Source organism: Varanus komodoensis, unplaced genomic scaffold (assembly GCF_004798865.1).
Source record: "Varanus komodoensis strain SLA01 unplaced genomic scaffold, ASM479886v1 scaffold46_3, whole genome shotgun sequence".
Lineage (NCBI taxonomy): Eukaryota > Metazoa > Chordata > Lepidosauria > Squamata > Varanidae > Varanus > Varanus komodoensis.
Window position 1 is genome coordinate 4,172,327 of NW_025336044.1, and position 23,941 is coordinate 4,196,267.

The following is a 23,941-nucleotide window of genomic DNA, read 5'->3' on the forward strand; positions in this document are numbered from 1 at the left end:
AACATTTTTGTTCCTCTCACAACCCCTCCCCAATCTGCAACATCACACTTTTTCTGAAACCTAAATATTTCGTATAAAAGCATTATACAAATCAAGTAACATCTCTGCTTATTTTTTACATTATTCATTCCATACGTATTTCTAGAAGGGCTGTTCTTTTTGGCTCAAGGTGTCACCAGCACACAGTCCTTGAGATTCACTGGCAGGCAGGGATAAATAGCTTAAAGTAGCATCTTCACCTCTATTAGACCATCTCGGGAAGGGTCGGCTGTTTTCACTGCATCTTCAACAAGCCACCAGGAGCTGTGCAAATAAATTGCTAAAACTAGAAAACAATGAAACAGAGAACTTCTATTTACAATGGTGATACCAGAAGCTCGTGCAAATTTTCAGAAATGTACCTTCCTCTTGTTACACGTTTTGTTTTTGCATGTGTGCACACACATACATTTTTCATTTCTATTATTAGTGAACTATAATAATTTCCCCCACCCTAGGTTTCCAGGGGAAAACTCCTGAATGTTTAAACTAGCAGCCAACCTATCAACATGCATGGTCATGTTGGAATGCTGTGGAATGCACACAGATGTAACCTTGGGCAAATCATCAGTTGCACTGCCAGGAAAAAGTAAAGTTCTGTGGAATCGTGTCCACAGAACTATTATGTAATCAGACCTAGTCCAGAACTATTATCCCCCCCCCTCTCTGCCTCTGTCTCTCTCTCTCACTCACACCCACACAAAAGATATATTTTTGTGTGTTTGTTACATTTTTATAACGTCCAATAGAGCAAGATCCTTGGGCACTGTTATGTTATGTTATGTTAGTCGCGAAGTCATGTCCAACTCATCGCGACCCCATGGACAACATTCCTCCAGGCCTTCCTGTCTTCCACCATCCCCCCGAGTCCACTTAAGCTCACGCTGAGCCAACTTCTTCAGTGACTCCATCCAGCCACCTCATCCTCTGCCGTCCCCGTCCCCTTCTTGTATAAAAAATGTGCCAATTGTTTTACTCTAATTCCAGCTTGAACAAAAGTGTATCCTAAAGATGTGCAGGCTTTTGTTTTGGCAAACCACCTGGGAAAGAGAATTCTGTTCAAGGGACAATCACTGGGAACACCACTGGGTAATCTTGTGGACCTAATCTGATGCCAGATTACTCTTCCCCACCCTAGAGGAGTTCGGATGACGACTCCTATAATCTCAACCACTGGCTGTAGGCTGATGTATCTGTAGGGCTGAGAAGGCTGTGTTAGATGGTACACTTAAGACTCTGTTTCTAGTTCATCTTAAAGCTGACGGCAGAACAGGGGAGGGAGATGGCTTCCCAAGTGTGGACCATTTAAGTCAGAAGTGTTCATTCCAAAGGGGCTCTGGAGTTGCTGCAATGTAATGGTGGGTGCAACCAAAGGCAAATGGGGCAGGAGGAGTAAAGCCAGGAGACTGGAGCTTAAAGATCGTACTGCTACTCAGTCCTGAGAGAGGCGTTCCGATGCTTTTTTCCCCATTAGAGCACAAAGAACTGCACAAAACCTAGAAGAGCTCCAAGCAGTGGTCAGGGGGGAAGTGGGGCCAAGGAAAGGGACACAACCATGAATCTAGCAGTCAACCAGAATCCTGACTGCTAGATTGGGGCCCCCAGATGGCCAAAGCCCCAGTCCTGGCCTGAGGTTCTGCACTCAATTTAGGGCTTATAGATGATCATCTGTTGGGTATATCAAGGGGAGGCAAGACTCAATGGGGAAGACAATTAGGCTAGCGAAAGCTGAAGGCGGAAGAGTAGCAAGATCTAGGGTGAGATGGGTTGATTCCATAAAGAAAGCCAGATCCGCAGCAGAACTGTCAAGGACAGGACATTTTGCAGAACGTTCATTCATAGAGTTGCCATAAGTCAGCAGAGACAAGCTGATGGCACACCATCAACTTGCACGAGAAAAGCAGTAAGAGACAAAGCAAGCTTGTGCACAGGTGCTCCTGAGTGTCATTTTGAGTCAATGAATGTCCAAACACAACTGCACACACCAAAGGAAGACCTGTGTTACCAAGAAATACAGAATCTGCTACAAAACAAGCTAATCTGTGTTTGTTTGCAGAAATAGGGTGGGAGAAGATTTATGTACCAGAAAGGGAAATACCAGAGTTGGAATGCTTCAAGCCACAAATGCTTCAATCAATCCGCCATTAATTGCTTACTTTACCTCCAGGATTCTACAAATGTTTCTCCTGTGCAAGGACAAGTTTGGTTTCTCCGCTAGCTCCCAAATGATGAGTAAGAAGTACTGCTTAATTAATTTACATTTCAAATGAATAAAGCCATGTTCCAAAATGTGCTACATCCACACAGTGAAAGAAAGCTGCATGGGGAAGATGCAGGGACATGAATGCAGCTCTGCTTAATTCTTTACTTATTATTATTACTATGTACATTTCTATAATGCCCACAGCCAAAGCAGCCTGGATGGTTCACAAAAGGAATTAAAAAACAATAAAATATCCCATACTCCATGGCACAAAGGTTTTATTTCCTATCTTTACAGTGCACAAACAGCCTACAAAAATTCAAGCTCCCCAATACTACCTTCAAGTGCAAAGTAAGTGCTAATAAAGAGAAACAGAGCAAGTCAGAAGGGGTCTCCCGGGCCATCTAGTCTGACCCCAGGCTCTAGCCAGCTCCGCTCATGACATGCCCACCATGTGCGTGTCTAGCCTATCTTTGAACACCCTCACTGATGGGGCCTTAACCACCTCCCATAGAAGCCCACTGGGGTCCGAATGTAAGGACGTACTTCCCAGCACCTAAATTGAACCCTGGTTCCCTGAGCTTTGCTCCATTGGAGCGCATCTCGCCCTCCTCTGCAGGGGAGAACAGGTCTCTATCCACCTCCGTGTGACACCTCCTCACATACCTATATGTCACCAACAGATCCCCTCTGAGTCTCCTCTTCTCCAGGCTGAAGAGACCCAGTTCCCTCAGTCTCGCCTCATACCCCATCCCCTGCAAACCGGCCACCAGCCTTGTGGCCCTACGCTGCACTGACTCCAACCTGGCTATACCCTTCCTGTAATGAGGGGCCCAAAACTGAACACAATACTCCACTTGCAGGTGCACCAGAGTTGTATAGAGTGGTAGCAATACGTCTCTTGGTCTAGAAGCCACACTTCTGGCTATGCAACCAAGGGTGGCGTTCACCCTCTTGACCACAGCATCACACTGCTGACTCATGTTTAGCCTGCAGTCCACCAGCACCCCGAGGTCCTTTTCACAGGTGCTGCTCTCCAGCCACTTGTCCCCTAACCTGTACTTATGACAGCTATTCCTATGCCCCAAGTGCAAGATCTTGCACTCATCCACATTGAACGCCATCGTGTTGTCTCCTGCCCACTTCCATAGTCTGTCCAGATCCTTCTGGATCCGGAGTACCTGCCCCTCACTTGTGGCCACTGCCCCAGTTTTAGTATCACCAGCAGACTCTTCACCGCTTCTTCCATGTCATTAATGAAAAGATTAAACAGGATCTGCCCCAGGACAGAGCCCTGGGGGACCCCGCTTGTCACTGGCCGCCATCCCGATGATTCCCCACTAATGGTTACCTTCTGCTTTCGGTCAGTCAACCATGCCCTAATCCACCGGACAGTGCTTTGGTGTATCCCAAAACTCCTCAGTTTCTCCACCAGGATATCATGGGGCACTTCGTCTAAGGCCTTGCTGAAATCCAGGTATACCACATCCACTGCACCCCCTCCATCTAGCCATCTTGAAACCTTGTCATAGAATTCCACAAGGTTTCTCTGGCAGGACCTGTTTTTGCGGAAGCCGTGTTGTGTGGCTGTCAGCCTCCCTTCCCTATCTAGCATCACTAGATCTCTCTCTATTATGAGCCTTTCCATTGTTTTGCTACAATGGACGTAAGGCTAACCGGTCTGTAATTCCCCATGTCCTTTCTACTACCCTTTTTGAAAATAAGAACATGAGAACAATCTGTCGTATGGGATCAGAGGGGCCCAACATCCACAGGAGAGGCTTCTATTTAATAGCAAACTGGGTCTGGCAATACACTCATGTGCATTTACGCACACGTGAAGACTGAAGCAGCTCTCTGCATAGTACTTGCAAAATTTGTCTTTTATTTGACACAACGGCTGTGCTACACAATCATTTAAAGGAACAGAGAGAAAATAGTCTAATAAAGTTGACACCACAACTGCCACATCTGTTTACTGGGATTATCTTCCGTGCACGCATATATATATATCCTTCCTACTTCACAGAGTGCATAGAAAAACCTCCCGTGCATTTTAGACCCTAACCTGAATTCTAAAAAGTTGCAGAGCATAAAATGTGACATGATATTGCCTTTGTTTTTATTTTTCCTTCTTGATTAATTGTGTTTAATAATACCAAAACATCTGGATCCAGAAAATGCACCATACATAAGGGGAGATGTTTGTTTTGAAGCATTTTCCATGACTTTTCAGAATCTACAAATATCACGCATTTTTATGTTCAGTTAAAAAAATAAAAAAACATATTTTTGAACCCAAGATAGCAAGAACAACTCAAAATCACATGAACTGGGAACAAACACATGCGTAATTTTTAATATTAGCAATGTTCATCTGTGAGATCATTTTTTGCACCCCAAACACAAGCTTTCTGTAGTACAGCAAACACTGGCTTATGAAAAGAGTTTGACTAAGTCTTTCCCACATCACTGGACACTCAGTGTAAGATGATGATGATGATGATGATGATGATGATGATGATGATGATTATAACATTTCTATGCCGCCCCTTGCCGAAACCTCGGGGCGGCTTACAACATGATAAAATACATTGAAAATACAGGAGGCTCAGTGGCACAGCAGCTTAATGACGCCGGATGTGCTGACCAGAAGTGGCCAACACTCCAGTGGCTCGAGCCCAGCACTGCATGATGGAATGAACACCCATCATTTGCCTCTAGCTGCTGCCCACCCAGTAGTCCAAAACCTTGCAATAGTTCAAGTAGATAAATGGGTACTGCTCTGGGGGGAAAGGATGGCTGCGTTCGTGAGGAGAGCAGGAGCCGGCACTGGACCTGCCCAGACGTGAGGTGAGGCGCAACTGGCAGAAGAAGCCCAGAGGAGCCAACGACCCAAACGCCAGCTGGTCTGGATGTGTGAGGAGCTGGTTTGCCCCCTGCGGTGCACGCTGGATGAGCGGGTGAGCGTGAACAGAACAAAGGAGCAACTGCAGGCAGCCAAACATCGACTGTGTATTAGGACTGTTGACTCCTGGCTAATTGATCCATCACCATGTGCTAAATGACAAATAAAGAAGCATAACAATGGATTTCAAGTTTCATCAAGGGTTCTTTGAATGCTGGAAAATCTAGTTCATATGAGCCAGATGGATTGCCTCCCCACTTCCAACCTACTGATCAGAAGCCAGCCAAGATGAGATTTCTTTGTGCAGTTCCATCTCTAGGACAAGCCATGTTTGGAGCTATTTTTAAAAGGAAGAAATGCTAAGAAAATTTGCACAATTCATGTGATTTGTACAACTTGGAAGCTGAAAACCATGTCATTCTCGTGTGTGTTGTGCAAATCACACTACACAAATCCTGCTACAGTGACATAGGCTTTAGCTCCGCTTTGCGCAAACCACATGCCTATCCAGAAAAGAAGGGCAGCAGCGAAGTAAAAGAAGATTAAGGAACGATCTTTTTCCTGCTTCACCTACTGGAAGCAGCTGAGCTGGTAACAACGACAGTGAGAAGGCAGAGTGACTGAGGGAAGGAGCTGAGCTTCTGGATCCTGAGCTGAGCAAGGGCCTTCGAAAACCTGGTGGCACTGTCCACTTGTTTGAGAACTCCCATGTTACCCCACCTCTGTAGACTCGGATCATGAAATATATACCTTCATTTTTTGGCATGGTGGATTATATCCCTGGGACCTGCACAAACAGAATCTCCAAAGCTTAGGAGTAGGTCCAGCAGGCACAATTAGGCAAGCACATAAATGTTCTTACAAGGATCTTGCGTGAGAAAGCTGCATGTATTCTTACGAGACACAGTGGGGTGTTTCCTGGTGCAAAGGACAGGTCCGTTCAGCTCTTGGAGACGGCTTAGTTACAGAAGCTGCAAGTGCAGGCCACTCTTTAAGCCAGGATTTAGCACACCACAAGCCAATGCCTCGTGCATAGTGCAGCTCTTTTTGTATAGCAGAGGATTTCTGAGACAAACGTGTGTATAAAATAGAAAGATAAGAACGCGGGGGAGCAGTGGGAACTGTTGCACATGGACTGGGCAAGAGGGGGAGGTCAACACCGGTAAATGAAGCATTGACTGAGAAGGGGAGCAGAGGCTGGAACAGTCTTTCGAGTTCTTAAAAAAGCCCCGGATGCAGGACATGGAGTTATGGGATGGGAGGGTGGGGGTGGCTGACTGTGGGGAAGGGGCTATTTTTAAGGAGCATGCTTGGACAGAAAATGTTGCAGGCCCTTCCCTGCAGCTCAGGATCGGGCTGTTCCATGTTACTCTAGTCACTTGCCCATTCCCAACAGGTGAGGAAGCAGAAAAAAATGGGGATGCAATGGGAGAAACACACACACTGCAACTCCTCAGACTTCACAGGAGAGACAGTTCCTGCCTCACTTCTCCAGCTGCAATTGCTTCAAAAGCAGCAGTGGAAAATACAAACTTCACTTACCCATTAAACGGACTGCAAACTTTCACACCTAATTCAGTGGAAAGCTATTAAGACACACAATGTTCCAGGGAGCCACAAGGGGAGCTTCTTGTGACCAGGACTCGTTAAAAGGCTGGCGGGAAGGAACCAATGTGCTCTTTTGCTACCCTCCACACCTTCCCACACCATATCACAATCATATTAAAAGGAGGCTTAAGGGAGGTTGCAATCTTAAGGCTTCTGGACACGGTGATTAGAAGCTAAGTGGAAGGAAGGGGCCGTTTTGGCTCTTCGTGTTCCAAAACTAAGAAAGCTCACAAAACGGCAAATCACAAGGTGGTTGAGAGCGCTGTGAAGGAGTTCAGTCATGAGGGAGGCTTTGAACTGGGCAGCAGCCGATTAACATCCGGAAGTTTGTATAAAATAGAAAGATAAAAAACTGGGAGCATAATGTTCTCTTGGCTTTGTTACAGTAACACACAAGAAGTTCTTATGGAAATAAAAGTAAGCTCTTTGGAAAAGAAAACATTTGTTGGGGAAAGGAATTTTAACTTTAAAAATATATATTGATGTAAGAATTGCTGCAGAAATTTCACATGGTTCATGAATATGTATTAGAATGTATTCATTATAAACCTAACACCGCTCACGTTTGGGTATAAATAGGAAACATATTTTTCAAACACATGCAGTGATGTGTCATCACATTTCCATATAGTAAAACCAGTGAGAAACATTAAACCAAATTCCAATTCACCGCATTAACTTTGGTTTAAACACTTAGACATGCTAAGGTTATGATAAACACCCACAAGGGGACTTAGTTTAGCAACAAGTAACCAAGAATCTCAGGCCAGGGAGCTTCACCCTTAGCTTCTCCCAGAACATTTCTGCATGCAGAGGTCCCCAGACATCTTCCGGGATGGCTGGTGATTGTCTGAGGCTCTAGAAAGAGGCTACGGGCCCATGTCATACTCACATATTGTTACCTATAATTTTGTTCTGTTTCTGCCTTAATCAGAAGAGAAGAGAAGAGAAGAGAAGAGAAGAGAAGAGAAGAGAAGAGAAGAGAATTTTCTCTCAACCTTAATGTTGAAACATGCCTTTTCTGTCAAAAGGCTTATTTAAATTTATCAAAGAATGCATTTAAACTGCCAAGAACTAAATTGCAACAGTCAGAGAGGTGGCAAAGCTAGTAAGTGTTTATATTCCACTCCGCGATCCATCAGAGAGGAATGGATCAGGTCCTTCTGTGCTGGTACTTGTAAATATCAAATTTCTGAAGCGTCCCTAGTGGCTGCCAATCAGAATACATGATACTGGGCTGGGCTGACCAATGGTCTCAAGATAAGGTAGATTCAACCCCTGAGATGAGTTCTCAGAGTTTTAGCACTACTCTAGCCAATGCCAGGAATAGACAAATAAAGGTACAATCCTATGCATGATTAACCCTTAAAGAGTGCTACAAACTCTCTGCATCTCTCCAGCGAGCCAACTCTCTAGCTGTTGCATGCTTGGAACCAGAGGACTTTTTCCAAGCCCAGAAAATCTGTTAGATTCCTACCTGCAAACAGATTTCTCACAAGCCCTTACCCCCTGCACCGTTTCTTCCTCACCCAACTGCTTAGGACTCCAAGGATAGAATCTAAGGTGTCAGTCTGAGTCTGATATGGAGAGACAAAAGAGGGAGGAGCCCTGCTCTTCACACCCTCTTGGCTCCGGCTGCTGCCATTTTGAGCAGCACTTGGTCAACTGATCTTGCTATTCACGTATATGGCCATGGTCTTGATGGCATCCTAAGTTTCACCATGAATCATGCATCGAATTTCACTGTGGGACACCAAAAAGTATCCACTCTGGGAAAACTAGGATTGTCCCAGCTGCTTCCCTCCAGATGTAGTGGACTGCTGCCTCTTTGAACCCCAGCCAACAAGGCTACTTACTGACCTGCAACCTGTAGGCTGTGGACCAAGGCTTTACACCCTTCCGTCATTCATCCCTTTCAGGAAACAAGGTGTACTTCGAGCTGGTTCTGAAGCAGAATGTAGTAACAGGATTGCATCTATTGATACGAATTTTCCATGGGGGGCAAGTGCTAGTAGCCACGGAGTGGGGAAGGAAGTCATTATGAAAGCTTGTTGGAATCTACAGATATGTAAGCAGAGAGAGCGGGGACCCTTCTACAGATTCACATTTTGAAAACGTGGCAAGGCAAAGAAGCCGGGGGGGGGGGGGAGTGCATTTTAATCAAAGCAACCAAAGAAAATGGGTTCAACTATAAACTTGCTCTGAATTTCCTGCCCAAACATTTTTGTCCAACTACTAGAGAATTGCTCCACATGCAGAGTGCTACAGCAAGCCAATTTGGGTATTCGGTGATGCTCCTGATGCTCAAAACGATGCACTTCTGTTGACGGAAACATTCACACCCGCCCCAGGTGTGGATTTATTATCCTAAACTTTCTTGAACAGTTTTATCAATAGAAGTCCCCACATCTAAAAATTTTTGTTAAGCATAACCTTAAAGAAATGTTTCCCAAATTCTGGAAAGAGGGTTTAAGAATACCAATAAACACAACCAGTGAAAATAAATAACCTTTTTTCGTACAGCAGCCTAAGTCTGTGGACATACCTAGTAGGCCAAGACAAGACTCCTGGCCCGTGAGCCGTCGAGCTGACCGCTGCCTGTCCTAAGTAGCAGTGACTCTTTAAGCTTTCTAACAAAGATGCTTCCCAGTCCCTGTGCCAGAAAATCATGCTTCAAAAATTATAAATACCAAGGAACTGCAGCTGGGGTCTTTGCATGCAAGACAAATAAAATCTCACAAGTAAACATACCATTGTGCTAACAAAAGTTCTTTAGACAGTGGAAATGCAACTTGCCATCATAAATGAATCTTTTTAAAACGTGTCCCAGTCAAAAAGTGCCCACATGAAGTCAGAGCCAGTTACATAAAAGACGCAAAGCACCCAGCCATGACAAGACTGTTTTTCGCATCTTGGACTTCCTCTGTGCTGCTTGATCATGAGGGATGCAGTGAGACCAGCCAGTTGCCTGTGGGAACCCTACAGGTAAGCCGTGAGTGCAACCAGTTCCTCTGGGCCAGGTTCCCAGCAACTGGAAGCAGCGTACAGTTCAAAGGTAGAAGAGAGCCCTCCCAGACTAGTAAGGAACTCATCCTCTTAGTGTCTGCAGCCAAAATGGTGCTGTCCACACACAAGTGGACTCAGGAGAACCCCAGAATTAGCAGAATTGCACGAAATGTTCAGGGAACAAAGCCTAAAATGGGCAAAAGCCAAATGGTCCACAAAAGCAAAGAATGATGGCCTTTGAGAGGAACATAGAGCCAGAGGAAGAAGGACGAGATGAAGAATCCTTGAGTAGGTATTGCTGGCTGGGGGGAACCCATTTTGCTGCAGAACCCATGTGTCTACTCTGTAATGCACAGGAGCAGTCCACTGAAAAGACTGCTCTAGGGAAAGAGCAGACAAGGTGCATGGAAGGCGATTCATCTCCGAAGGCACATGAGCCGGCTACACTGCTGAAACTGCCTGGCCTTTTTCCTGGCGTGGCAACCCCTGCCTCGCTGGCATTTGCACAACGCTCACTCCAATCCACCCTCCTTGCATTATTCCTGCCATTCTGATCCGTTATGTTGCAACTTTTTTATGTGCTGCAGTTTTCCCTTGGTATCTCTTATCAGTATGTGCTAAGCTTGCAGGATTGCCCCAGGGCCAGGAGAAGGGGCTCCAGGGGACTGGTGGGGAAGAGGGTGCCTGCTAGGCGGGCTTCAGCAGGAAGGCGGGTGGGGGCAGCTTCCCTGCCTCCCTCCGCCCGCCCCCCCATGGCTTCTCTTCCCAAAACACAGTGCACTGTTGCTTCTTCTTCCTCCTCCACTCCCCATCATTAGAAAAGACCAAGCCTGCAATGTTCTATCAAGCCTTTGTCCTCCTATCTCAAGGAACTAGCTGGAACGCATGTCCACTCATACGTAACTCATCAATGGCCTTCCTTAAAAGTAAGCCACGCTGATTTCAGTGGAGTTTACCTGTGGAAAAGCCACTGCAGGGGAAGGGCTGCAGCCCTCCTGCAAATGCACTGTGCAAAACACAAGCATGTGGGTTCACTTGCACTAGGTTCACTAGCATGTGACCCAACTTTCAGGAATGCATTTTGCACAATTATGGAACCTGCACTTCCTCACAAACAGAGGGGGCTCTGGTGTAGAGCTCGCCCTGGCCTGCTTCTGCTTAGTGCTTAGAGAGGTGACCACCTGGAGATCCCACGTAGCTTCCTCAAGTTCCATGATGGAAAAAAGGTGGGATATATATGGAATGAAAACATAATTCATAAACATATGTGTGAGTGGTAGCAGTAGTTATATTAATATTTCACGATTCCTCCCAGAAAATCAGAATGATTTACATGCTGTTTCAAAATGAAGTCCCATCCAGACACTTCTCACAATTTCTCCTTTCCTTTCCTTTCCTAATATTTATTTATTTCTATGCCACCAGTAGCCAAAGCTGATAAACTCAACAAACTAAGTAATCATATGGTATACCTTCAGACCCTTCTCTGGGCCCTACTAGGAACTGAGGGGCAGCAGTGGGTTTTGGGGACAGATACACCAACCTGTGTGCTTCTCTTGTGGATCAAGTAAGACCAGAAGCCTGCATATACTTTCTTCTCTGTACAGAGGAAGGAAGTCCATTGATGAAGCACTAAGTTTAACCTGGAATCAGAGAAGTTACTTGCATTCATAATCTACCACACAGACAAAGTGTGATGACAAGAAGGAAAGCAAGAAAATTATAACTAATAACAAAACTTTTATTTATTGATGTTCTCAGTTTTTATACCAACCATTAACAAGATGTTCTCTGAGTGTTGTGCTGGACAGCTTATGGTGATGCACACTGAATTTTGGATTAGCAAATGGAAACTCATACTAGATTTAGAAGCTCTGGTGCAAGCAGGTAACTGTTACAACACACTAGGATCAAACGGTAATTTCAGATCTCAGTTTGTTGAGTATGCTTTGAACAAACCAGTTTCCTGTATACATCATGAAAAACTGTGACTTATTCCAGTCTACAAACAGAACCTTTAAACTTCTGTGTGGATAGCAAGAAGGAGGAGTGAACAAAGCCAAAGCTTAGCACGATAAATTCTCATGAAAAAAACAAAACAACAAAAACAAAAACTGGTTTCCTGCTAGGAATGAACAGGACCAAGGTGCATAAAGCATCTGCACACCTACAAGGTTATATAAATCTGCATCATTATGGTAGCTAAAGCAATCAGAAGCCTGAGTGTCCCATGCAACTCTTTTGCAGGGGAAGCGCAGGCGTTAATTCCTAATGCTGCAGCCTGATTGCCAGGATGGCCGGAGGCAACCTGCCATGCCTTGGCATGCATTTCGGGTCAAAGCCCTTGCTTAAATACTTCTGCCGCCAAATCAGTGCCGTTAACTGAATCAACCTATCCCACACTTCACAAAAAAGACCACTGCTCTTCTGCTTCTGCTTCCATCTTCTACTCTCTTTCTCTCCCCCTAAATATATATATGAATGCATACAAGATGAAAAACTACCAAATACCAAGACTCTGTTTAAAAACAAATAATTCCTGCAGGAAATGGCCAGGGAAACACACAACTCGTAAGGGGATAGATTTGTATCTGAGATAGGATTTAAGCTTAAAGGCAGGGGAGGGGCAGAGTTGTCAACTACCCCCCTTTTTTTTACCCTCCATGTGGGTATTCCATTTTGCAGCACAGAAGGTGGTTGATGCCGTCAAAATCCAAGGAGAGCAAGAGGGAGACGACCGCAGGAAGAAGGTCCTGAAGGCTGCGGCGGTCCAGCATCACTGTCGACTTGCTCTCCTATCTCACTGACACCCACCCCACGCATCCAGAGACCGAAATTACGTGCAAGTCCAGCAGTAAACCAGAAATGGTTTGGAATTAGAGCCCACGGGGTGGGGGCGTCCTGGGCTCACCCTATTGTGTCTCGCTATTGTGAGGCAGCAGTGTTGCTCAGCAGACTAAGCTCCTCGGCTCCTCTCCCCGCAGCCCCCGCTCTCCCCAGCGCAGCACCAGATGGGACCCATGCACTGCATCCAGGCACGGCAGGTTGAGCTAAGGACAGGAGCATCGCTGTCACCCTCTTGTGCCCCGTTCTCACCGCCCACAGTTCATTTTGCCTCGGAAGCAGTGATGCTCCCAGGACACTAGAGGGCATCGAAAGAGTATTTCAAGCCAGACGGACCGCCTTGCTTCTTCCCTCATTAAGTAATCCCCTCATCTATTCTGGCTTTCTTTCTCCCTTCCTTTGGAAATGGCTACAAACCACGTTCCAAGATTACAAGAACCAATTATTCAGTTGGTGTCTCTGCCATTCAAGAAAATAATGCACTCACAGAGTCTTTTTCTTGTCTGTGCGAATTAGGAGTATTCTGCAAAGGAGTAACAGAGAAAGGGTGCCAAAAGGAGTGGGGAATGAGAGAAAGACTTGCACATCCTGTCTGTCTCCCGCTGGGAACAGCCTGCACTGCCGACTTAATCTGAAAACATTTTTATCTAGTTTGCATCAACCCTTTTTGTTCAAGTTTTCCATGACAACGCAACGCACATTAGAAAACGCAAATGGTAGAAACGCAAACACCCCATGGTCCTGAAAGGGAATCAGCTGGATTCAAGCAATCACAGATTATGCAATAGCAACTTTCAATCTACAGGGCTAAATGCTGCCAAGTTTGGATTACGGGGAAGTCAAAGCTACAGCTTGGATCCAAAGTGCCTCTTCAGGGCTTTTTTATTGCTGACATTTTTCACTGAAGAGCAGTGCCGCTTTGGAAAGCTGGCTCGGTTTCAACAGTGGCATCTCATGTGGCAGGAGCAGCTCCATCTGAGCAGCACGAGTCAAGAGTTCTCCTGAGGCCATCAAATGGACTACAGGCCATCAGAAACTCAGGTGTGACTCGGCAGCGGAGCGTTCTGGCCAAAGCTCACTCTAGATTTGAAGAGGTTCCCCATGAAGAGCTTGTGGTGGGGCCACTCCCATGTTTGTGGGCCCCTGGCAATGGCCATTTTAATTTCCCACAATGCACTAGAGTGAAACTAGGTTGCAGGAATTGTGGGAAATTAAACTGGCGATGCTGGGTAAAACGCATAGGCAGGGTGCAAGCCAGACCAGGCCATGGCCTCAGGCCCAGAGGCACCAGGTGTCTCACTAACTCAGTCCCGGGGAGGCACATCTTTGGAGAGAGGCTGCGATTCTGCAGCAACCCCCTCCCCACCTGCACAGCCGATGTCGGGTACCCCAAGGGCCTTTATCACAGGGATTACTGGATTTCTACCACTTTTTTATTTGTTCCTGACTTTTCCACCAAAAATGGCACTCGGGGGGTGGGGGTGATTAAATGAAATCACAACTAAAAGGAATTAAGCAATAGAGCAATCTGTTAAAATGAATAAAATGGTAACTATTACAGATTTCTTTTTAAAAAATTATTTTCAATCAAAGATTGTTGCCAACCCAAAAGACCACTTCAAGGCCAAAGACCGCTTGAGTACAGCAGCCGGATCCACAGAGGGCGGCAGAGAGGGCATGCATCGAGCCTCCCCCAAGGGCAGTTTCCCAGCCTGGGACCTTTTTCAAGTACCATCATCTGCCTCTCGGCCAGCAGGGGTCCGAAAAGAAGGGTGTCTCCTGAAGAACTTAAGAACTGAACAAGCCCTTTGGAAAGCCTGATCCCAAGCAGTACAGAGCATTATGGGCATAACCAGTGCTCTGAATTCTGCCTGGCAACAGACTGGTAGTCAGTCGCAAGGGAGTCACATGCTCCCTCCAGCCGGCCTTGGTTAACAGCCTGGCTGTAGCATTAAGGACCAGCAAAAGAGATGCCTTTTCTGAAGCTTGGAAGAGCTCCTGCGGCCCCTTCCTGAGCTTTGCCTTGGACCCGGACTCAGCTCCTCATTCTGCAGCTCTTCAGAGCATCATGGTGGATCAGGTGGGGAAGATGGTGCCCACATGGCCACCAGAAGACCTTTTCACCCAGGGTTTACTGCATAGAAAATGGAACGTTTCAACTGCAACAGCAACTGCTGACCCTGGAAAAGAGATAGGTGACAACAGGGATGGAAGTTCTCCATCTCTGCTCAGGCACTTAACCTTGGCTTTCCCTCCTTGTTCATGTAGAACTTCTGCGGAGTTCCATCTTCTGATGCTTGGCCTGGGTCTAAAGCTGCGACCTCATCATGAGAGCAACAAAGGATTCCCAGAACCCTCATTATAATCAGAAGGGAACAGGCATGGGCAAGGATAGGCCCTGTAACTATCAAACCACATGACAGCCTCTGGCTGGGGCTTGTATAAATTCTGAGCCCAGGTTTCCACCTCTGTAAGGTCCATGGAGTCAAGATGTTATAGCTAGGTTTCATGCTCCTGCTTCCAGCCACTGAGTTCAGGGACCCCCCCCCCCCCACTCTCTCTCTCTCTCTATCTCCGTGGTCTTTTTCCAGAGCGAGTGGTAGTCTGGGGGAAGGAGAGGTGTTTAAAGCTGCTGCATATGCTTTAAGTTATCAAACTACTTTTCATTCATTTCTGCTTTAGACATTCTCTCATTCTCCTTTTCTTAAAATGACTAAAACATGCTTGTCTTTAAAGATGTAGCAATTTTTAACTTGGTATGGTGTTCGTTAAGCCATTTTAACAAAAAAAGCTCTGCTCTATTTTGCTAACATCTGGAAAGAAGTAACCAAATATACTCACATTCTCTCTTCCTGGGACTGAGAAAAACTCGGCATCAGATAACGGTTCCTCTAAAAGTTTTGCATGGTACATCCGGGCTGCTGCTTCTACAGCTTCAGGCGTTACATTTTTAATGTCCACAGGATAAAGATGCTCTAAGAGAAAGGAATTATATGCTGTTTACTGACATGGTTAATATGGATTATTCAACTTAGCACAACAAGAGTATATATCAGATACCATCATTAATATATTTTTATACTTTCCATAGCCAAAGCTCTCTGGGCAGTTTACAGCAATAATCATAGAATCATACACTCAAGTCACCCATCCCATTTCTGACCAGGCCTGACCCTGCTTAGCTTCTAAGGTTAGGCAGGATCAGGCACTTCAGGCTAAATGGAAGCTCAATGCCTTGTGTGGCAACTGCAATAACCAAATTCTTCAGACCTTCCATAAAGTTAGGGATGGGTGACTTGTGGCCCTCCAGACATTTTGGCCCACAACCTCCATGATCTCTGTTAGCTATGCTGTTTGGCTGGCTAAACTTGATGGACGCTGTAGGCTAAAACGTCTAGAGAGTGACAAGTTGCTCAGACTTACTTTAGGTGGTTGCATTGTGGAGTTCTGCTACTAAATATTCTACTGTTCTCCAAGTCTGCAATACTGAATAATCAAACTGATAAGATAAATAGGTAACCATACTGATCAAGGAAAAATACTCTGATTAAGTTGGGCAGCAGGTATACATGTGGATATAAAAACAGCAGGTGGCACAAAGGAAAGTATGCTTCCAAGACTGGGGAGGGAGTGGCCTGCTAGATTTTGGACTAGTGATGCTGTCTTCCCCAAGCATTGGTCACGCTGGTTGCTGCTGGTGGATTTAAGAGTCCTGCTCAAACATATGGCAGTCATGATACACAAATGTGTTATAAAACTAAAAAGGGCATTTTTTTGCTCCAGAACTATTGCTTTACCCAATGAATTGCAACAGAAATCACCTCTTAAATAGATGTTATTAATAGAAACATAGAAACAGAGCGAGTCAGAAGGGGCTTCTCGGGCCATCTAGTCTGACCCCCAGCTCCAGTCAGCTCCGCTCACGACATGCCCACCATGTGCATGTCCAGCCTATCCTTGAACACCCTCACCGATGGGGCCTCAACCACCTCCCGTGGAAGCCCATGGTCCTAACTGTCAGGAAGTGCTTCTTGGCATCTAAATTGAACCTGGGTTCCCTGAACTTTGCTCTGTTGGACCGCGTCCTGCCTTTCTCTGCAGGGGAGAACAGGTCTCTACCCACCTCCGTGTGACACCCCCTCACATACCTGTATGTCGCCAACAGATCCCCTCTGAGTCTCCTCTTCTCAAGGCCGAAGAGACCCAGTTCCCTCAGTCTCGCCTCATACAGCATCCCCTGCAAACCGGCCAACGCTGTGGCCCTATGCTGCACTGACTCTAACCTGGCTATATCCTTCCTGTAATGAGGGGCCCAACCAAAACTGAACACAATACTCCAGTTGCGGGCGCACCAGAGTTGTACAGAGTGGCAGTAATACTATTAATATTATTAATCAACCAATTTATTTGTGCAACAGCTCTTATTTATCGTCATACTTGATCCCTGATGCCAGAAAGGAGTCCAGAAGTGGTGTCCAACTTTTTGCACATCAAACAGAAATGGAAAAGCAGGTACTCAAAATGATAGCAAAACCATGGAAATGTTTTTTTGTCTCTCCACAGTAGCCTGAACCACAAAATAGCTATTAAGTTTAAACACAAAGTTACCAAAAAGTATCTACCTGGTTTCTAATGTTATAACAGGACCACAGGAATAACAACTTGCTCAGAATGGTCTCTTCTTGGATTTCTGCACAAGCAAAGAACTGAGAATTTCCAGTGCTTAAAGTGGCTAGACAAGCCTGAGAGCCATTTCCTTCCAATATACTCCACTCACTATAAAATTTATCCTTGGGTTTTCAGAGTTCAACCTTGACCACATAATGGATCAACATTGCAAATACAAACTGGAGACTATCAACCTGGAATTAGTTCCCTGGCTCTTTGAATGTATTTCACAATATTTTGCAGATCTGAATGGTCATTATGGAGTCCTCCATTCCAGACAATTTCTAAAAAACATCTGCTAATACGCACAATGCAGCCTAGATTTAGCTAATATGTTATTCTTTGATTGCTTTTTGCCAGAGTTCCATATTAATTCAGAGAAAGAAAATCTCCACGGTCAAGTGCCATGCGCCTAACTCAAGATGAGGGAATATCTTCTAGTCCTGGGCAGTGGTGATGCGATGTGTCCCGACAGCATCTACGGACTGCAGCATGCACAAATTTAGGTGCATCTTTCTCCCTGTGTCAAGATAACATTGCATAGATCATCACAGGAGTTGAGGAACTCCTTCCAGCCCAAGGGTTGAATGCAGTTTTGGAGAAGCTCCTGAGGATTCCGCATATTTGATGTGGCAAAAGCAGTAGACCCCAAATGACAAAGGATATATACAGATTGTTGCTTTACATTTGCTACATTTAAAAAAAATAGCAGCTATTTTTTTTTAATTCATTTTACTCTGAACTAGATGCAGGTGTCCCAAACTAAATCATAAAATACCCCACTCTCTCTGCTGATCTAGACCATTGGCCCTGTGCCTATTCCAGAGTTATTTTTTTTTAAATGCAACTGCTAGATATAGTTTTAAATTAATGTGTCTTTTGGCCCCGAGAGAAGGAACAAATGGGAAAACACAATGCTATCTGGTTAGTTTATGCTACAAAGCATGAACAGCACCTTGCAGCAAAGAGATCTTGTGTCAAAAGAGAAGGGAGAGAGGACTGTGCAGGGTCTGGTTCAGAGGTCTCCTGAGCAACCACATAAGGTGAAGGGCATCTCCATCAGGAAGAAAATAAGACTGCATTATTGATAAATGTGCTAATAAGATATTTTGGAGCAGAGAAATGCCCTGCACCTTATTTTTAAAGTCTTTATGCACAGATTTAAGTTGTCTGGGTGTGTGTTTACATAAACAGCAAGCTGGATCACATTCCATGTCACTGAGGAGCACAGCAAAAAGCGCCCTGTATTTGGTCCCCGTGGTGCTTGAGTTCAAGATATAGTGCTGCTTTCGTCCTGGCCATAAAAATGCTGCCAACTCAAAAGTGAGCCTAAGCCAATCTCTCTGCCAGGGGGTTCACTTAAACCACTGTGATGACAATTAAAAAGAGAAGACAAATATCTCACAACTGAGTGTTAGACAAAGCAAACGTTCTTCCCTGTGCCAGCCAATGTCTCAAAATGGAACAGGCCATGGATGAGGCTACTTCACCAACACATTCCCAATGGAATAAGAACTCCATTCATGCTCAGTAGAACTCAGCATTCCATTGCAAGTTAGAGAACAGAATTAGTGGCACGAGCAGAATTTCTAGTACAAGAGATAATGCATCATTTGCATTTTCGTTTCAGAGCATCTCAGTTCTCCGATGTGTTAGGAGATGGTGACACGTGCCACTCTTTCTTCCAAAATACTTGTGAATTTAAAAGCAAAAGTGTGCTTCCAGGGGAAGGCTTCTCCTGTGGCTAAACAATGGACACTCTGCAACTCTTGCACCTTAACCTTTTCTTTCATTGGGAAGGAAAAAGGCAGGCTCAGCAGGGGAACAAGGAAAAGGTGTCTAGACCCCCGTAAATGCTGCTGGTGGGCAAGAGTGACTGCGGAGCAGATCTGCATCAGGAAGCAACCGAGATTCCGTGTTGACACAAACTGATTCCTTCATGGCAAATCAGCTCGTGCGATTGCCTGACGAAAAGATGGAAGCGAGGGCAGGAATCCTGCTGATGGATTGTTTTAAGCTCATTAAAAGTAGCAACGGTTGTTTTCCTGTTTGGATGCTGTTTTCTAGCAATGCCTGGTGAGGGTGTACTTGACAAGTATTAGAAGGTGAACTCCTTTCAGCAGCTCCGTAAGCAGAATTCCAAAATTCCAAGGATAGCGTTTTAGCCAATTTAAATTGCTGGATTATATTTGAAAGAGCTATTTCTCCACATTGACATGTAAAGAGGATATTGTGCCAGAAATGCTGCAATAAAGCAGCCTGGACTTAGTCTAGAAGGACAAGCATAATGAAGGTTTTTGTCAAACAGGGTGGCAGAGATGAAAGACTCGGAGTGTAAAATACGGAGTCTCCCTGCAGCTGCAGAAAAGGTACCGTGTAACCATCTGAAGATTATATTTAGAACAAGAGGCCTCCTGCATTTGAGAAATTCCAGACATTCTAGCTGTTGCACTTCTGCAGAGCTGAAAGGGACTGCCATCTTAAATAGCCCAAGCTAGTAAACAAGGTCAGGACGTCTCACAAGCTGACACTATGACATAGCAAGGAAGGTCTTAACCGGCAGCCTTGGGCTTCCTCTAGAAGGAAATTCGTTTCATTCAACAGGGAGAGGAAAATGTTTCTGAGACAAGACGTACTTTATATCACTCTTTCCAAAATGCCATTTACCCAGTCCTAGAGAAGAGGGGTGGCCCTTGCTTTGGACACCTGCCCCAGTGTGCTCAGCCTCTCTTCTTACCATTTAAATCTACACAGAGATCTAACTACCATCAGGCACTGGTCTCAGATGAGTTACTTCTGGAGTTGTTTTTCCAAGTGTAACAATGGCACATGTATCTTAACACCTCTTAATTTAACAGAGTTTTTGAAGGAAAGCAAAACAGGGGCAAGACCGCTTCTCTGGGTCTTTCCCCACCTTGCCAAGCCCAAGGACAGTTATGTTGACCCCTGAGACGTACTATCCCTCGAGCACTTTTCTCCTTCCTGACAGTCAAACTACAACAATAATATCAAATAACTAGCCATTTGCCGCCATTTCATGACACCCCAAATCAGTTCCTTCTGCCCAATTGCAGGGCCAGCCCGGCAGAAATAACTGTCTGTAAGCAATCCGGGAGGTTGCATGCATTGCAACATTACACCAAAATTTGGAAGAGATGATCCAATGGTGGTTTTCAAGCCTTTTACCTGCAGAAAACACATTCTGTCCTAAGCAATTTTCTGCTGAAAAACCCCTTAAGCACCTACCATTTAACTCCTGAATGTTTTTCCTGAACATTTTGAACAGGATTTTTTTTTCTGTCCTAAATTGATTGTTCACCCATATAGCATGCTTATTTTGATACATTGCTAAACAAAATGAAAAGTGTCATATTCTATTTAATATGTTGTTGCTGTTAGTCGCAAAGTCGTGTCCGACCCATCACGACCCCATGGACAACATTCCTCCAGGCCTTCCTGTCCTCCACCATCTCCCAGAGTCCACCTAAGCTCACACCAACTGCTTCAGTGACTCCATCCAGCCACCTCATCCTCTGCCGTCCCCTTCTTCTTTTGCCACCTATTGTTCCCAGCATTAGGCTTTTCTCCAGGGAGTCCTTCCTTCTCATTAGGTGGCCAAAGTATTTGAGTTTCATCATCAGTATCTGGCCTTCTAAAGAGCAGTCAGGGTTGATCTCCTCTAGGACTGACCGGTTTGATTGCCTTGTGGTCCAAGGGACTCTCAGGAGTCTCCTCCAGCACCACAATTCAAAGGCCTCAATTCTTCAGCACTCAGCCTTCCTTATGGTCCAGCTTTCACAGCCATACATTGCAACTGGGAAAACCATAGCCGTGACTATACGCACTTTTGTTGGCAGGGTGATGTCTCTGCTTTTTAGTATGCTGTCTAGATTTACCATAGCTTTCCTCCCCAGGAGCAAACATCTTTTAATTTCTTAGCTGCAGTCCCTGTCTGCAGTGATCTTGGAGTCCAGGAAAATAAAATCTGTCACTAAAACTGTATTTAATATAGGCCTTTTCTAATAGCCAAAGTTGTTGAAGTGAAATGTTCATTTAGGAACAAAAAGAGTGTGTGAATTAAATGTTACATTCAAACAAATTCAGTGATATGTTTGGAAGTAATAGGATATTTACAAATATTTTAAGGTATGACAGCTTAATAGCATGTGCTTTGATTACATTAGGTTTTTTAAATATAAAAAGAACAGCACTGAAAATTATTACGATGATACTAGCATGCCTGAAAAGCTAGGGACATAATTACATCTGCTTTCTAATGATAGTCCATGGAAAAGAGTTAATTGCAACTTTGGCTCCAGAAATGACAGTTCACTCGTCCACTCCAATTGCCTGATTTGATACATGATATTTATTAGGTCAATTTTACGGACAGTGATTATCTAAAAATTGTGGGTTTTTTCCATGGGAAAAATATAGCAGCGGTGTATTGACAACTTATTAAGCCTCAGGACTGCCTGAAGACACTCCTTCAGTAGCGTTGGGCAATAGGCTGTTTATCTTTCAGGACAGCTTATTCGCCATCTTCCTTCTGAAGAACTCCATTCCAAAGCCATGTAGTCGTGCTCAGGCATCTACTGAAGGTCATCTCTGCAGTCTGTTTGCTCCCTTGCCTCTTGAAGTGATGTAGACAATGGTGATGGTGAGGAGAAAGAGCTGAGGGGGCCACTGTCCACTTGCCTCCAGGCTCTCTCTGCTTGGCAAGCAAATGGTAGCCATGATGAGAAAATGGATGTGGAACAATAACGGCTGTTCATGATGGTGGCGAGAAGAGAGACACACTGAGGGAAGGGCCCAACGAGGGTGTCTTGCCCAACAACCCTCAAAAACCAGCACTGAACCCCAGACACAGGCTGAAAGCAGTCGTTCTACTTTCCAGAATTCTCATACTAACAGTTGACAAGAGTAGCAAACCTATCCAATTGCAAGGGGTGTTGTGAAATGTATATGGCATAACGTGAGCAAGAACATGGTGGCCACCAGACTCACTGTGCTTGGGATCCACAAAGGATGGAATGCGAGAGGTTGACATGCTGGCTTAATTGCTGCACGACGTAAATCCCGCAGCAAAGCCACAGTGCTGGTCAACAATAGAATGGTTATTTACTGCCTTGAACTCAAATTATGACCGTCTATACCCACGAGTCCAGATCGCCTTATTACTGATTCAACATGGGCTGAAACAAGCCAGAAGTATTATTTCTTAGCCAAAAGAATTTCTCCTTCCCGGTACAAGAGAAAACACATGGTGCACCGCTTTCATGTAAAATCCCACAAGGGGAATCAAAGAGGCTGTGAGGTTGCCATACATAGTTGAGGCGATTCAGACCTAGCCTGCCTCATCCTCAACAAACAAGACAGACTTCTCTGAAAAATGACCAAAGGTTATTGCACAAATGACAGGGTATTTGCTTAAAATTGTCGTGGGCGGCATTTCAAGCTGCAGAAGCAACTGACTATAAAAATTAAAATGCTATTAAGCAACCCTTGGGAGTACCTTCAGCCTCTTGCGGGAGACTGGGAAGGGCCATCCATTCTTACAATAAGCAGATTGCCCACGTGTGCCTTGGAATTTTCAAGCATTCATTTGTAATAGGAATTGCCCATCAGCTCTGTTGTAGTCACACGGTCATTATTTACTCTCCCTCAGCCTTTGTAACCATCCATTCTTATATCAACATACAGCTAACAACAGTACTGTTAAAATGGTAAATAACCAACTTATTTGCACTCTGAATATATCCCATGTACATTAATAGCAAACTCATCCCTGAAGTGTGGATCTTTATACAGCCGAACTACCCGTTCTCTGTACACAAGAAAGAAATAACACCAGGCTCAAGTTTTGCAAAAATACATCTGAAAACTACAAATCATGAAACACCATATCCAGGAATAACATGATGTAATATAAGAAGCTTCAGACAAAGGTTTTGGGGAGGCCATTAAAGTTATTGAATATTTTAGCGGAAGAATTCCAGGAGGTTGCATTCCCTCACTTCATATTCAAAGGGAGTGGATTTTTTTCCCCAAATACTACATTTAACGAAGTGCTTCATCATATCTCATGCAATGAAACAATTTCATGTGGGAGAAGCATGCTGTCTTACACAGAATGGAACATCTGGATTGACAAACTGCTTAAAGAATTGCAAATCTGATGCAACCGCAAACACTCTGTCTTGAAAAAAATGGGTGAAAAATCAAAACATCAGCACGCCATTAACCACAGAAAGAATGTCAGGCACAGTGTCTAATGGAATGGTTACTCCTAACATTCTTTGCTTTATGAAGTGAAGGCACAATTAGGAAACATTCATCTAAATGTTCATTAGAAAGAAGGAAAGGGCTAGAAAGGTGTCAAGTACATCTACTCGAGTCTCAATCACCAGAAGCGGTGTTAGGGGGTATCCCGGCAGGTCTTGGACCCCAAAACATCCATTTGGAGCCCTGGATGTCTGAGAGAACTTCTGTCCCACCAGCCTGTTCTGTATTGCAAAAATCAAGGTTCGGGGGCCCTTGATATTCTCCCCTATATTAGCTGGATATTTGCCCACCTAGACCTCTTTGTACAATTTAGGAGACAAGGTTCTTGACAGATACTCAGAGACTTTTGAGAAAGTGTCCACCAACACATACAGGTGCGT

The 23,941-nt window shown here is 44.8% G+C and overlaps 1 protein-coding gene across 6 annotated transcripts in view; it reads right to left on the reverse strand.

Annotated features, from left to right (window-relative positions):
* The window catches only part of LOC123030779 (protein FAM169B-like), a 53,477-nt gene that overhangs the window by 22,944 nt on the left and 6,592 nt on the right, over positions 1-23,941 (reverse strand). For 5 of the 6 annotated variants that reach the window (XM_044444986.1, XM_044444983.1, XM_044444984.1 and 2 more), the window contains 3 exons: positions 15,450-15,583; positions 11,308-11,407; positions 240-325 (listed from right to left, as the gene is read on the reverse strand). In XM_044444986.1, the coding sequence (XP_044300921.1) occupies positions 240-325; positions 11,308-11,407; positions 15,450-15,521 (258 nt within the window). In that variant the 5' untranslated portion in view covers positions 15,522-15,583. The remainder of the gene's footprint in view (positions 1-239; positions 326-11,307; positions 11,408-15,449; positions 15,584-23,941) is intronic. The other variant, XM_044444985.1, reaches the window with a different exon arrangement.